The 16,666-nt window shown below is 40.8% G+C and overlaps 1 protein-coding gene across 1 annotated transcript; it reads left to right on the forward strand.

The window, feature by feature from the left end:
• The first annotated feature begins 384 nt into the window (after nt 1-384).
• On the forward strand, nt 385-16,196 carry LOC104083137 (D-tyrosyl-tRNA(Tyr) deacylase 1-like). Its single transcript, XM_009586524.1, has 4 exons — nt 385-409; nt 1,490-1,587; nt 13,585-13,761; nt 15,578-16,196. Exons 1-3 carry the CDS (start codon nt 385-387, stop codon nt 13,738-13,740), a joined length of 279 nt encoding a protein of 92 aa, XP_009584819.1. The 3' UTR covers nt 13,741-13,761; nt 15,578-16,196.
• The last annotated feature ends 470 nt before the right edge of the window (nt 16,197-16,666 follow it).

Consider the following 16,666-nt stretch of genomic DNA (forward strand, 5'->3'; position numbering starts at 1 on the left):
GTAGTTTTTGGCTTTGCCAGAGCTGATGGGGTGGCTTGTGGCATACAGCCTTTGGAAAAGCAGTTGTGTAGTGGATCTGTTGTGATATGGCCCATATGTGTTGCACAGGCCTGAACATGCTTTTTCTTTTTCCTTTTTCTTTTAAGCAAATACCAGACTTCTATCTGACTTACAGGACATGACGGGGAAAGTCTGAAAACTCTTCCAGAGCTATTTGTTCCCAGTAACATGTTTGTGAAGAATCAGGACAGTTTGGTTTGACCTCTGTTCAGTCAGGGGCATCACGTGTTGCCGTGGAAAGCTGCTGTGTAGCTATACAAAGTCTCATGTAAATATTCCCAGTGGGTGGTTGCTCCACTGAAGTTTGAGCCTACGGCTTTCGGCATGTTCTTGCTCACTGTCCAAGGCGGTACGGGGAGTGGTTTTTGTTGTGTTGCTGAGCAGGCTCCAGGCTTGCTTTCCCAGTAAGTGAGACTGTTCCAGTCTTTGGATAACTGCTCTCTGCTTGCTGCCGTACACCTTTTTCTCTTCCATGGGTTTGTATTGATATGGTAGCATCTGTTCTTGTTGCTGTCCCTACAGGAAGGTCTAGAAAGGCTACTCAGGTGTGCGGGACAGGAGAAGAGAATATGTGGGAGTGAGCAGTCAAGTAGGCTCAGCCAGGGGTGGGGTGAGTTTGAGGAGTAGAAAGCTGGACTAGAAAAAATGGAGCAAGGAAGTTTGCATAAACAAAAATGAGATGTGAGGAGAAGACAGCATACAAAGGGATGGCTTTTGTAGACCATACAGCATAAAAATGTCATGGGTCTGTTGTGATGTGGTCTGTGCCTTAGCTGGTGTGCTAATAAATGCCATTGATGACAAATGACATAGTCATTTCTGATTTCAGAAGTGTATTCCTGTGAAGTAGGCAGGGTTGAGGGAGTAGACGCTGTCTTTTTTTCTGCCCTTTTTGCCAAACTCTGTCAAAGAATAGCCTAGGTTGCAAACAGGAACGTAGAAATTGCTGTAGCAGATTGGGACTGAGCTGCACACCAATGTCTCCTGCTCTAGAGTATTCAATGTCAAATGCTTCAGAGTAGTCTTCAGGTCTTTTTATCTTTTGCTTATATGTAAGCAACAAAACATCAACTGGTTAGCTGGACTGGATCTCTAGGCTTAGCTGTTACATCCTTTAAAATTTCATTTCCTGCCTGTGAGAGCTATCTTGCCTATCCTGAATGGTGAGCACCTTGATTATCTGTAGACTTGTTTGTTTTGTGGACATTTCTGTACTTAGCTGCATATTTATCATCTCTGAATGTCAGACCACATAGCTGGGTGCACATAGACTGTTTTTTTCTTAGTAGCTTTCTGCAGCTTGTTAGCTGGCTGTCCTTTTATGTTTTTTTTTCTTTTTAGTAGCACATTTGGTAAAGATTTTGGTATGTGTTATTTGGTAAAGATTTTGGTATGTTCCTAGAGCACTTCTTGTCTCTTCCCTTTTCAGATGGCAAGTTTGGTGCCTACATGCAGGTACACATCCAGAACGATGGTCCTGTAACAATAGAATTGGAGTCCCCGGCTGCCACTGTCGACCCTAAACAGGTAAGTGAGCCAGCAGGTCTGTCTGGAAAGGGTGGAGGTATAGGCTGTGCCACCTCTGCAGATTTGTAATTCCTGTTATGAAGCAGTATAGCTTTCCTTAGGCATGAGGACCTTGTGCTTCCTGTGCAGCTGCTGAAAAGTTAAATAATTGCATTGTTTTATTCAGTTTCCTGGCCTGTTGATAGCTGCCTGCTGTCCTGGTAAAGATTGTGCGTGTGTAATGCAAAACAGCTTTTTTACAGTTTATTCTTGCTCATCATTAAAGCTGCTGTTTAATCATAACTCATTAACTATGTTTTTAATGTGTCTGGACCCTTCCCTTTTTTTTAGTGAAGTTTTTTGACATTTAGGAGCTTTTGCATGTGGGTGGCTCGACGGAACTGGAGAGCTGCGTCTTTGTCAGAAACAAGAGAACAGCAAATTTAAGTCCTGAATTTAAGTCTGAAGTGGAGAGGAGAGTTAGCTCTGCTGAGGAACAGCACAAGCTATGCTGAAAACCAAATGCAGTGATGAGGTTTTCTCATTCTTTAAACGCAACAGTGACCAACTTTTCCAGGCTGAAAGAGAAGGGGGAGGGATAGTTATTACCAACTGTGCTTCAGCGAGGCCACACCAACTCAATTTGTATAACACTTCACTTAACCTTGTTAAAATTGTTATTGCAGTTTATAAGAAGGGCATGAGGGAAGAACCAGGAAACTACAAACCTGTTAATCTAACCTCAGTACCTGGAAAAATTATGGAGAAGGTTATACTGGGTGCTATTGAAAGGTATTTAAAGGACAATGCAATCATCAGGCACAGTCAACATGGGTTCATGAAGGGAAAATCCTGATTTGATATCCTTGTATGATAAGGTCATCTGCCTAGTGGATGAAGGAAGGTGGTGGATGTAGTTTTTCTGGATTTTAGTAAGGCTTTTGATACTGTCCCTCACAGCATCCTTCTGGACAAGTTGTCCAACTGTGGGATGAGCAAGTTCACAGTGCGCTGGGTGAAGAACTGGCTGAAGGACAGAGCTCAGAGGGTTGTAGTGAATGGGGCTACATCTGGCTGGCGGCTGGCAACCAGCGATGTTCCTCAGGGTTCAATTCTAGGGCCAGTTCTGTTCAATATATTTATCAATGATCTGGAGGCAGGAGTTGAATGCACCATTAGTAAGGTTGCTGATGATACTAAACTGGGAGGTGCTGTTGATTCTCTCAAGGGACAAGAGGCCTTGCAGAGAGATCTGGATAGACTGGAGCACTGGGCAGTCATCAATGGCCTGAAATTTAACAAGAACAAATGCCAGATTCTGCACCTGGGATGAACTAACACTGGACGGAAGTATAGACTGGAAGAGGAGTGGCTGGAGAGCAGCCCTGCAGAAAGGGATCTGGGGGTGCTGGTTGACAGCAGGTTCAATATGAGTCAGCAGTGTGCCCTGGCAGCCAAGAGGACAAACTGCATCCTGGGGTGCATCAAACACAGTATAACCAGTTGGTCAAAGGAGGTGATTATCCCTCTGTATTTAGTGTTGTGCGGCCTCACCTTGCATACTGTGTGCAGTTCTGGGCCCTGCAATTTAAGAAGGATGTGAAGGTACTTGAATGTACCCAGAGGAGGGCAACAAAGCTGGTGAAAGGGCTGGAAGGAATGTCCTGTGAGGAGTGGCTAAGGTCTTTGGGCTTGTCTAGTTTGGAGAAAAGGAGGCTGAGGGGTGACTTCATTGCTCTCTACAGCTTACTGAGGAGGGGAAGTGTAGAGGGAGGTACTGATCTCTTCTCCCTGGTATCCAGTGATTGGACGTGTGGGAATGGTTCAAAGCTGGATCAGGGGAGGTTCAGACTTGACATAAGGAAACATTTCTTTACTGAGAGGGTGAGCAAACACTGGAACAGGCTTCCTAGAGAGGTAGTCGATGCCCCAAGTCTGTCAGTGTTCAAGAGGCATTTGGACAATGCGCTTAATAATATGCTTTAACTCTTGGTCAGCCCTGAAGTGGTCAGGCAGTTGGACTAGAGGATTGTTGTAGGTCCCTTCCAACTGGAACGGAACTATTCTATTATTGTATTCTAGTCAGTCTTTCTAGCTGCAGTTTGTCCCATGTACAGTGATCCTACCAAACTACCTGGCCAGTTGACCAGCAAGATAAAATCACTTTGCTGATCTGGTCTGTCCTTGAGTTGCCACCTGACCATCACTCTTCTGAATTAAAAATCAGACATTTGGGTTTTTCAGCCAGCCATGTATGTTTATACATATATCTTTTAAAGCCTGCTTATAGATTCTGTGATAACTGCAGTGCAATGGCTGGCTGTAATTGGTGGGAATTATGCATCTCCTGGGAATTCTGCATATCTCAAAATATCATACAAAAGGCATTTGGAGCCTACTGGGAGAAGAGTGTGGGAAAGCTTAAAGAAGCATCTCTTGTTGCCTCAAAAGCTAAGGTATCTTGTTTTGGAGTCGTTTCGTTTTACCTCCAAATTCTGTTCTTTATCCTTTTGTGATGTTTTAGCCCCTGAAGGAACTATATCTGGTCCTGGTCTGTCTTTCTATACCCTCACAGCTTTAGCACAAAGAGTTCTCAGCCCAAATCATGCATAATCATCATCAGCAGCTGTGTCTTTAGAGTGAGGAATGATTGTAGATGTAAGCACTCACATCCCTACTTGGAGGAACTGAGCTGCTGCCTGATTTGCCTGGGAAATAGAGTCTGCAGAAAGCTCGATGGCAGGGAAATGGAATGCTGTGATGTCCCCTTTGAACTGTTCATCAACCCTCAAGAGAGTTACGGCCCACTGTTTTCAGGTGCCATGTTTATGGTATAGACTTGTAAAGGCTGAGGTTTAGTTATGGTACTTGTGGCAGTATTGACCCTCTGCTTTTGCCACTTCAGCTCTTTGTGAAATAGGAAAAGACATATTCCCTCCATGCCACCAAGCAATGTTTACTGCACAAATTCTCCATGCTCTTGCATGGTTCTATCTCAGGTGCTATATCCTTTCCATAGCAGCATTTATTGTAGCCTGCAGTTGAGTGCGTTAGTGGCAGGCTGGATGGCAGCATCACGTCCTGCTGCCTGTGACTATGAGATGGAGCTCCGTGGTGTCTTGGTCTCTAGGGCAAAGCTGGTGACCAGTCTTTTTTGCTCAAGCAGTCTAGTGGGAGTCATTGGTGTAAGGGTAGGTGGATCACTGAAGGATGGCACGGTGCAGTTTCTGACTGAAATGGAGAGCACTGAGAGAGCTTTTACCATTGCTGTCCCGTGTGTGGGTGTAAAATAACCCAAGAATAATCACCAGGGTGTGCTGGATTTTGCAAGTTTCCATCTCTTTCTTGGGGAACGTTGGCTTGTTTAAGGGTTTTAGCCTCACAGTTGCCTACTTTCCTACCTGAAAACACCTCCCTGCTGGCCATAACATGGGCTGAAGACTGGGAAGGATGCTGGTTTTCAAACTTCGTCTGGCATGAATTCCCCCTTTAATGTGAATGATTCTGCTTCAGTCTCGCCTGCTGATTGCCTTCCTTTCCTCCTTAAACCTCATTCTTCATCAGCGAAAATGAGGCTTATTGTGCAGGATGTGCTTAGAGCACTGTCATTTATCCTAAGGTAAGGTTACACCAAGTACCTTCTTTCGGAGTCTGTGTCTGGACCCTATGAAAAGGAAGACAGAGTCATTCTGTGGGCTATCTGAGTGGGTTCCGACAGTTCTTATATGAGAATAAGAGTAATGCAAATTTGCTTACCTTTCTTCTGCAAAGCGTTGTCCACGCACATTTCATGAGCCACCCTCAGTTCCAGCTTGTCCTGATATGGGGGATTCTTGTTTGTCACAGAAATGGATGAGCTCTTACAGTGGCGCAGACACCAATAAAGCAATCCAGCCATGTGTGCTTTGGATGCACAAAGAATTTAATCTATGCCACGTTTCAAAGAACCCCATTTACTTGAAAATTGGCAGCTCTTTTAACTGTTACTTGGTATCCTTTCCAGCTCATATCAGGACCTTAACACACACTGTTGGAGGCACTCCTGTTTCTGACACTCTAAAGCATCCTTTCCTGATATTATTTGACATGTGTGCCATCATCTGTCACCCATCATACAAGGTGTGGGATGAGGAAGAACCAATTTAAATTTGTCATTCTCTTCTCTTTTCCCTGCCTGTTGCGTTTTTTTTTGCTGTCATACAGTCTGTTGATTTGCTTGTAGCATGGGAACTGAGGCTCAGAGACGGTGTGTTTTTTATCTTTTTGCTTTCTGCTTTAGCAGGAAGAGGTAAATAAACCATCCTGCAGTGTTTAATGTGATGTTAACAGAAAAAGATTAGACAAATAATTGCTGATGAATAGCTCTTTTATGTCATTGGATGTGACAGTGAAATACCTCTTTTTTTGAGTGATTGTCTGTGGTTGTGATTGGTAATCTGATTTTTATAATTCCTTAGCAATGTAATTAGTAAAAATACATTTGGATTAATTAATCCAAATGTATTTTTATATTCCTTGAACTAGAGAGGTATAAATAAATCACTTAAAGAATTAATAAAAAAATTAATAAAAAAAAAGTCCTCCTCATACAAAAAATATATATGTGTGTGTACATATAGATATAAAAAACACATATGTGTGTGTGTATATATATATAAAAAAGAGAATATCCCAGCTGTTTGTGAAACCCTAGCAGAGGAAGCTACTACAGTTCAATTGGTTGTGAACTGTTCAGTTCCGTTGCTGTCTGATTTAATAATAAGCAAATGAATTGAAAGTATGAAGTAAATCAGAAGATTCTTACACCAGCAGTGGTTAGTGATTGCTGGGCCTTTTCTGAAGGCTTGTGGTTATTTTTGGATTTGGACATGTAATGGAACAATAGAAAAAGAAAAAATAGCTGGCATTTAATTGGCATTACCAAAAAGCACCTTTTGGTAAGTCTGATGTACAAGAAATTTTGCTTGAAAGGCAAAATAAAGCCATGGATTAGAAACTGGATAAGAAATGTGAAAACAAAAAGGCATAAAATGGGCGAAGGTCAATATACGCATGCGGTGATTCTGTTCTGAGTTCAGTAACAGTGACTGCATTTCCTACATAGTCTTTGAGAGTGAGCGTAGAAGAAGTATTGCTCTTCACTCTTGGCTGTGATGCAGAAAACAAAAGGATTTTTCCTGATGTTCTAGCACAAATCACAAGCATTGTAGTTTCCAGCCTTAACGGGTGAAGCAATTTTGGATAATTCCTTTAGAACTTACTTGCATCCATAATAATTGCATAATTACAGAGGTCAGCACTAAGAGTGTAGAAAATTTCTGTGCTGTCTTGATGAAGTTTGTTGTGATTGTTGCTCAGATTAGGTTAACTATGCCCAGAATGCTCTGTATGTTTACATCCTGTTTTGGGGAAGGTTAGGGAGATGTACTTTGTATTTTTTCGTAGGAATTTGTAGCTAGTAGAAGTAGCCAGACAGAAAATGGAGCAGGAAGAGGTTTTAGAGGGTGCTTGGGGAGGTGACATGGTGACAACTCAAAAAAAACCGCTTGAACTTTGAAAGGATTATGGATAATTATGGAATTTAGATTGGAAACATTCTGTGCACTTTCATTTCTTCTAGGGGAAACCGCTAGGGGAAGCGGCGTAGCAGTTTCAGTGTTTAATGCATTTATTCTAATTAGATGCTGAACTGATCTCTGTGGGTCCGTTTGTTCCATTACTGTCCAGAAGGAAATGAACTACATTATATTTTAAACCATCTTTTGGAACTGGTCACTGTAGTGGGAGGGATAAGAAGAATGAAAGCATTGGAGCAGATCTTTGTTACTGAACCTGCCTGTATCAGTACTGTAAAGCAGCGTGCCATGCTTCATCGATGCGAGGAATAAATAACAATGTAATGTCCCTTGGAAATGACAGTGTTTTGAATGAGAGAGGAGCTTCTCAAGACTGACATTTAAGTAACTTACATTTTTACAATGGTAGGAGGATCTTGATTATAGAAAATCCATTAAATGAATTCCACATAAATATTCTATTATTGATGCCTTAAATAACTTCTCATAACTGTGTAGCCAAAAGTGATTTCTCTGCTGAATGTGGAGAAAACCCAAATCTAGTATTTTAACTTTTCTATCACTTTTCAGTTAGAACATTTTAATATAATGTAGCTGAAGGTGTTTTCAGTTCCCCAAGTATGGCGTTGCTTCAACTTGCATTTTCATTTTAGGGAGGGATGGGGATTGTCTTGGAATTGTGTGATCAGTAGCACAGTCCTGACGCAGCTGGTGTCAAATATTTTATGATATTAAACTATGGTAAATGGCTGTACAGTGAGGGCCTCCATTTGCAGCGAATGGATTTTTCCCATTGTCTTTGAATTTGTTTTTTGTCACCTGGTTTTTCTTCCTTCCCATGCGAACATACGCACCGTTATGAGAAATAAACTATAGTCCTCTCCTTGGCACTGTCAGCTGACGTTTTTTCTAGATGCTATGTTGCCAGCTTTGATGTTTCTCTTCTTCCAGTTGCACTGTTTTTGAGCTTACTTGGAAGAAACAAATCCAAAACCTGTGAGTTCATTTTCTTACACCGAGAGTTTTGGTGAGGAAAATGAACCAAAGGGAGCTCAACTGGTTATCTGTATCACTGGTGGTAAAAAGCAGTTGCGGAAAATGAGTGGGGAAGCCATGCAGCTGATAAACTGCTTGGCTAGGGAATTTTTCCAAGACCCTGAGCAGCGACTTAGACCAGGCTAACTGATGAAGGGCTGGTGGCACTTTTCTTGCCTCAGGCTTTGGACCTATATAGTGTAACTTCATTGTGTGCTGCTCATGTTTCTTCTAGGAAAAAAAATGAAGTATATAATTCCTTGCATGAGCTGCTTATTGGCCAAAAGGATTTTGTCCTCAAAGAGAACAAAGCTCCTAATAACACTTTGATCGTAAGTCTAAGGTATAGATATGTGGAAAGCAAAAAGTCAGATGATCTACCATCTCCTTAACAGATTGTGAAGACTACCCTTCTTCTGTCATGACCTGTCTATTGATTTGTTTTTACAGGAGACCTCTGATAATCATTTTATCTCAGTGCTGTTATTTGCTTAGTGGCATTAATATTGAACTGCTAGATTTGTAATGCCCTATGGCAGTTTGAAGGATTGGACTCTTCCCGAAATGTCCTTAAAGTTGTTGCGATTTTTTGGTTTTTTTAGATTTGAAATTGCAGCAGCTTGGCACACCACTGCTGAAATTTAAAACATATATCTGCAGATCTTGTTGTGTTTTGAGGTTCCAGAAACATGAACACTGCCACTGATTTTCTGGCAGACTGCTAACAAAATAATCCTCTTGTTGGTGTCATTCACTTCTTCCTGGTGTTATTCATGGCTATCACAAAAGGAAAAGCTGTCTCTAGAGCAGCAATCAACCTCTGTGTACACACTGATCACAGAGAAAAGGGAAAACAAAGGATATGTTTCTGTATTCAAGAAGGTGGAACTTCAAGGAAGGCTGACACTAAGGCATTTCTGAATATGGGAAATTAACTTCAGCAAAACAAACAACCTTGAGGATTACTAGCATTTTCAAGTGGGGGACTTGGTGTGCCAGTTTGTTTGCATATTTTTGCTACGGCAAATTGGTTGCAAAAATGATGTGTTCTAGTATTACAGCTGACATAACAGCAGACATTTCTGCCTTGGTGAAACCCTCTTTCACAGTGCAGTCTAGCTTTCTACTGTAATTATTAAATTTTTAGAATTTCATGTCTGTGGTGTAGTATTAAATTGCATCAGGCTAGAATTTGTCAAAGAAGCTGTCAATCCAAATGTAAATTTTTACCTTTTTCAAAACTATTACTCTGTATGTTGGTCAATCTGTTGGGGACGAAGCAATGTCCACATAGTTTGAGATTATTAGTTCATTGGTAGTGTCTCAGCAATGTAAAATACCTGTCTTACAATGGGAGAAAAGAAGTGTTGCCTTCTGTGGACTGAGGACTCTTGCATTTTTGTGCATGATTATGAGGGAGATGGTCTTAAACACTTGAGAAGCTTCAGGTTTTCTGACTTCTTTTATGCTTCAGAAATTCAGCAGTTGGGTCAGACCAGGTATTGATCCCCAAAGCACCGATTTTGACTGCTGGCAAGGGACCATAAAGGACTTCTTCTGAACAGCTGATCGGCTTGTGGGTTTTGGTTCTGACCAAAGTCGTAATGCAAAGTTATTCCAGGGTACTGTGGCTTGAGATAAAAGGATTGACATGTACAGGTGCACATTATTTTCCATGTGAGTTTTCAAGCTTAGTTACTCCTGTTATGTCTATAGTTAAGACCGTCTTCACGGATTCAAGGGCACTGATTTTAATCCTGTGCACAAATTTTTGCGTATATGCATGTCATAGTGCAGGATGTCCGGTCTTGTGTTATAAATGTGAATATTGCGGTACTTGTGCAAATGTAACTGCTACACGCTGCTGACCACCCCAGCATTGCATCTTAGGCACACACAGTACTTTTGCCAGAGACAGTGCTGCTTCTGCTGTAAGATGCCCACGCTTTGAATCCTTAGGAGCCTTCCAAGATGTCTCAGAAAAGAATGAATTTTGGTTTATAGATGTAAAGCTGAGTTAGACACTTTCTGTAAAGGTGCACCATCTCCACAGCTAGCCAGCAAACATCATAAGGCAGTAGCCACAAACAGCTTATGATATTTCTGCAGATGAGACGATGAGTATGGAACACACTCTGTGCTTATATGGAAAGCATTAAAGATATGTTTCATTGAACCAGACTTGTGTGTCTGAAGTTTTATTCACTGTAATACCAAAAAGTTAACTGTTGTAACTTTTTTCAACTCACTGGCAGGTCTTTTGTGGTGGAGCATACTCCTATAACACATCCTTTTGAATTACTCAAGCACCTTATAAGCACAGAAATGAAAAAATTAAGAGATGTGTAATTCTTTTGTTGCCTGCATAATAACAACGAGACTATTTTTTGACTACAAAGAAATGCATTTTAATCTTTGTGTCTGAACTTTGGTTCATAGACTGATCACAGTGTATGCACAGATTGGAGAGCGTGCATGTGTGTGTTTATGTCCATAGGTACACAGAAATCCTTATCTATTTTAGTATTATTTGAGTTTTAGATGGATGAAACAGTTCATAAATGAACTTCACCTTTAATTTGTTATAATTTTAAAAAAAAGTAAATCCTGTTCATGTGAGACATGGATAAATGCAGCTTATCAAATTATCCTCTCCCCTCATCTAAATGAACTTTTTGTGTCATTTTTCTTTGAGCTGGGTGAATACTGCTGTCAGATCGTGCCATGGAAGTTCTAAATATTCCAAGGTTATTCCTGCTCCTGTTTTTCCTCTGTCTATTAGAGATGTTGCCCTGTGAGAAAGAGATGTAGTTGAGTAGTCATGAGTAGAGCTTTGAGTCTGCTGCAGAGCCAAGTGTGAAGATGGATCTGGATTTATCTCTGCATATATGCTGTTTTGTTTGCCCCCTGCACTACATCGTTCTCAAACTAATTAGTTACAGGACTAGGTAACTTATGAGGTCCTTTTTGATAAATATACATGTGATAACTTTGGAGACCATCTGTTGTGTACTGTTTACTCTAGGGTATGAATGCTGCTCCTATTTCTACAGAGAATATGGTCCCCTTGTACATCAGACTATATGTACACATATATTATGTATTTATAAAACTATATATAACTATATATACTTCAGAAGTCTTAGTGAGCATGCTGTTTGCCCCCAAGACCATGTTGGAAAATGGCCAGTGTAGGCATGTTTGAAATGGTAATATGACATGCTATCATATATTGAGCCATTTCTGCCTCTATATGTAAATTTTATATGAACAAATATACATTATGGATGTGGATTCTGTATTGCCTAACACAAAGTTCACGGCGTGAATACTCTACTGTTTTTCCTGTTTTGAAAATCCGGGGTTAGCTTTGTTGGGTTAGCTCACAGCCTTCTCAAAGGTAAAGGTAACTCAATTTAAACATCGGTATCATGTGTCTCAGGCTTTTTCTTCTTTCAAGTAGTAAGAAACACTAGTTGGAGGAGAGGGGATGTCATATCATTCAGTAATCACATTATTTACAGAAACAATGAAGTTTCATGGAGTTACAAGTTACAGAACTACAAGGTAACGGAAATTTTTTTCGGAATCATTATTGTTGAAAAAGGGTCACTGCTAGGAGCCTCGATGCTGCAGTAAAAAAGGGGGTACAGATTGCAACAGCTGTTTAGAGGTTTGTTGCAGCAGGTTTGACTGTGGTTTGGCTTGGTGTTGGGGGGTACTTTGCAATTGCTGACTGCTAGGTTGAGGGCCAGTGAGGAATGATGAATATGCACTACCTACTCACGTAGTTACTTACATGTGTACAAATCTATATTTTGAAACCTAGGAACTGTGCTTTCGGGTCTCTGCAGCCTGCAGCTAACGTAGTGTGCCTTCCCTCATCTGGTACATTGTTGTACCATGAAGATCACTGAAACCCCAATTCTGACTTCAGCAGCTGGATGACCCCAATACCATTTGCAAAAATAAAACCCAACTGCATAGATACCATGGGAGTACCATTAGTTAAGGTTGAGTACCTTTAATACTAAGAGCTCACAAACTTTTGTTTCCCTTCCTGCAGGTGCACTCACTTTCTCGATTACCTTTAACATTCATGTGCTGTGTATATAGGCAGCAGAAGACTAGTGTGTGTGTTGTCAGACATGTGAGTTAAAATACTGCCTGTATCATGCCCAACACGTTAGATAACAATCTCTGCACGTGACTTGAGGATTAGGTCATGCTAGACAAACAGTTACATTGTACTCTGTCATTTCACATAGTAAAAATAAACTGGTTTTAGTTTTGAAATAGCCAGCTAAGAATATTCTGTGTTAGACTAGAAGTCCATGTGTGCAGGTGTTCAAGGAGGGTGTGTATATGTGGGATAAGGTACAAGGGGATGCTGTGCATCCTCCCAAGGCTCTGCAGTCTGCACTCTTAGCTCTTACTGACTTGGAGCTCAGATTTTCGTCTTTGTATTCATCTTCCATGGGCCGTCTAATTCATAATCGACACATAATCTAGCTTATTTTATTCTGTGAAGAATAAATTCTAGCTTATTTCACCTCAGAAGAGATCTTCTGGCCGTGAAATTATGATTTATGACTAGTATGCTTTATCTTGAGGAAATTATGGAAGCAGTAGAGAAAATCAGTAGATTACAAAAATTATCCAAATGGATAAACTGCACAAAGTGTAGTGATTTAAGTAGCTATCAATATGTAGTGTCCCCAAAACTTACTGCAACCTGCTTCTCTGGAAAACGGGAAAGAGATGTAGAAACGACAGCTATGTGCAACTTAGTTTGACTCTTAGCATTGAAAGCATTTCTACTGAGAGGTGGCAAGGCAGTGTTAGCCAAGGGTTTTGTCCAAGCTGATTTGAAATGGTTATCTATATACTAGGTGATGCTAAGGCTCATATATCTTTTTCTCTGGATAAAGAATAAAATAAATTTATTCTTGCTTGCTGGATGACCGAACTTGGGATACATCTGTTGTCAGCAACTTTGAAACTACAAAACTGCCACTTAAGAGCCAAAACAGAAGAGGAGTTTGGTGGAATCCAGCTCCCCCTTTTGGTCCTTTTGTTTTATTCTTTTCCACATTTGCAGATTGTGTTGGGCAGAGAAGGAACCCTGGACAGCAGAGGATAGTCATTTGAATATGTGCACTTCTCTTTTACACTCGGGGTGATCTTGTTAGCATATGATGATAATTCACTGTCTTCTCCAAATTTCTGAAAATCTAAGCATTGGGCTTTTTTTTTCTTTTCTGTTTTATTGATATATGTATTGGTGTTGTGAATCTGAGTGGCAAGTTTTATACAAATGCTCATGTTTACAATTTTTTTAGAAATAGTCTTCTGAAATTATTTTATTCCATGAAGTGTTTTCTCGCTCTCCTTACTTTGTGAATAGCTGACAAAACTTGAAAAACAGCAACAAAGAAAAGAGAAGACCAGAACCAAGGTGCCCTCTGAGTCAAGTAGAGAAAGAAACCCCCCCCGTAACAAGGATGACCCCAGCGCAAGCAGTGGAGCAGAAGGAGATGTGTCTTCAGAAAGAGAGCCTTAGCTCATCCAAAGCAAGCCTCAGGTTTGGCTTTTCCATTCCTCTGTAAAGCTGTGTCCTCCTGCTTGGCGGTCTCTAACCCTGTGTGCTTTACTGAAGCAGCACATGCAGAGGGTTGCATTAGAAGTGCTGAAAGGTGAAATTCTGATAATCTTGCTGGTTGGTAACCTCTGCTTCTGTCTGCAGTCGGCACACCAGAAGTGGGTGAAAACGTCTTCCCAGCTGTGTGCTTGGCTGGAGGTGTGTATCTGTGAGTCTGGCCCAGCATGACTGTTTCCAGGTTGACTAAGGAAATCTAAAATTTTGGTCTTATAACACAGCAGTCACTTAACTCAGTATCCTGCTTTGTATTCTTCAGAGTGGAGATACATGGTTGTGTTTCTCTCTGTGTCTTTACCTAGCAGGCAGGTCACTCTGGAACAGCCCTCACCATTTGTAATACCCAAATAACATATAGTCCCCAGCAGTGGAAGTGGAAAACATTTCAGAAGTTGGAGACAGGCCAGAACTGCAACTTCTTATCACGGTTCCTACCTCTCCCTCCTCAGTTTGTTCTTTCCCAGGATGACTTGATAACAGGCTATTTCATATACCTTCACCATCTAATGAGAACATTAGGCCAGGCACTGAGAGCCAGACTTGCTGCTTGAATTCAGTATGAGAACTGGGATTTTCTCTCCCTTCAGAAACCTGACCTGCAAGACATGCCTGGATATAAGTGAATGGAATCAGACTGAATATAGACCTGAATCCTTTGTCATGGATTATCTACATATGTAGATATGTATTTATCATACTCTTCCAGTCAGTTTTAAGTCTTCAGGACACAACTTTCATTGCCTTCCTTACCCCTACCCCACAAAAAGGCTACATTGCTGATTTTGAACTTTCAAACATGTCTGAGCTCTCAAGAAAGTATTGTTTCCCTCATCTTCACACTGAAGCCCTGAGCTGGCTGTGCAGTTTAATTATTAACAGCTTTGCAATATTAAGGTCTAACCTTTCTCTCATTTTCCCATCCCTAGAGTTCAGTCTGGCTTGTGATTTATACAATTCAATATCATGCATTGCTCAGAAAGTTGCTTTCAAAAAAAAAAAAAAAAATCCATTAATTTCCCCTGGTGGTCAAGACATTGGGGGGTGATTTCTGTTTTATAGAAGTTTGTATTATCTGTGTGGTACTAATATAAATGAATTTGCATAAGGCATTTAATAGATTTCTGGAAATATGCTAATTTCTTTTGGATTGACCGGGAAAAGGGATCAAAGAAATTTTCAAGTCCACAGGCTTTTTTACGCTGGCCTCATGGAGAGAAGCTTCAAGACTGGTGTGAAATGGTTCTGTTCATTAATTGGGTTGCAGTCAAAAGTGGATTGTCATGTTGTACACAGCTGGAATCAAATGAGTTCTGCTTTCTTCAGGTTTATGCTCGGTGCACCTTCCTGTATTAATACTGGAGAGGAGCACGCACATTGGGAAGGAGAGCGTGTTCTTAGAAAACGAAGTGAGGGTGTATTATTTCTCAGCAACGGTTGGCCTTGCTGCTATGCTGCAGGAATACAAGGTTTCCCCCACTGTTTCTGGGTTGTGTGTTGAAATAACGTTTTAGAGAGCAGGAGAATGCAGGCCTTCTAGAGTTCCTTGGTCAGTCTGACCTTTCCAATAGCATTTGAAATTCTAGGGAGCTGAACATTTCTAAAATGTGATATACTGATAACCTAGCATTAATTTTCATGCTGTGACAATACGTAAAGATACTTTTCTCTATGGGATTTGAAGGAATCATACTCTAGTTCTACTCTACTTACAGTAATGTTTCTGTTTGTTTGCTTTCCACAGTTTCTCGTACAAAAGCTACGCTGAATTCTTGAAGAGAGACCCAACAGACATTCACCTCAGCACCACTCTTCAATGACTTTGGAAAAGAACGGAAAATGGGAAAACAGAACTAAGACATTAGAAACCTATATCATTCTGTATTGAAACAACCAAAGCAATGCTATCAGATTCAGTTGTTAATGTGTAGTATCAGTAGTAAAAAGGACTTGTAACATTTTTGTGTATGTGTTTTCACATGACTGCTGAATAAAGGGTGACTGTAGGCAGATTGTAGCAGTACATTCACTCTCAGTACATAAGCTCCATTTCAAAGATAAATCAGGGTTTTTCCTTAAACTTACACTTGAATTCTGAAAATTATCCAAGCAGGCTTGTATTTTGATTCTCACTCTGTGGTGTCATGTGCTACCTGTTTCCATGGCAGCGTGTAGATCTGTGTGTATTTTGGTATATTGTTCAGCTGCTACGTAACACCAAGTTAGGCAGTCCAGTCTTTCTGCATAGATTAAGTTATTAAAAGGAAAGATCAGCCGCTAGTTGTTTATCATGTGGAATACATCTGTCTTGTAAACTTTTTTAAAAACAGAAAAGACTTTATTAAACAAATGATGCTAGCGGAGTGTCTGTTGGTGTTTGTGTATTACATTCCCTAAGATATAGTGATGTGTTTAACAATGTGAGTGACACAGCAAAAGTTACAAGCCAAGAAACACCTCGTAACTCATCCACTTGTCCTTTGGAAGTTTGGAAGTCAGGTTGCTGAAATCTTTGCTCTTTCCAACACATCTGAGTCCTTTAGTCACTTTATGGTGGCCATCAAAATGCTGCAGCAGCTGCTCCACGAACTACATCATGCGCCTGCTGACATTTCTGTCAGATTCATCAGAGGCAGAACAGCATTTCGAAGCTGCCAGCAAACAAAGAGCTGAGAAGCAGCTGCAAAACTGCTCTCCTGTGGGTGTTAAAGCCAAGGAAGTTTCAGGGGAAATGAAAGACTGCAGATCGTTACACCTTTGACTTCTTTCAGCGGTGGTTGTGGTACCTTTTATACAGGGTATTCTCCAGGCCTTCCTTGGCCTTATGGTCTTC

The sequence above is a fragment of the Fulmarus glacialis genome, unplaced genomic scaffold (assembly GCF_000690835.1).
Source record: "Fulmarus glacialis isolate BGI_N327 unplaced genomic scaffold, ASM69083v1 scaffold13931, whole genome shotgun sequence".
Classification (NCBI taxonomy): domain Eukaryota; kingdom Metazoa; phylum Chordata; class Aves; order Procellariiformes; family Procellariidae; genus Fulmarus; species Fulmarus glacialis.

Coding starts and splice junctions, on each gene's coding strand:
- LOC104083137 (XM_009586524.1), top strand. CDS start 385: ATGTTCTTGCTCACTGTCCAAGGCG. Junction 410..1,489: donor CTTGCTCACTGTCCAAGGCG/GTACGGGGAGTG, acceptor TTCCCTTTTCAG/ATGGCAAGTTTGGTGCCTAC. Junction 1,588..13,584: donor CCACTGTCGACCCTAAACAG/GTAAGTGAGCCA, acceptor CTTTGTGAATAG/CTGACAAAACTTGAAAAACA.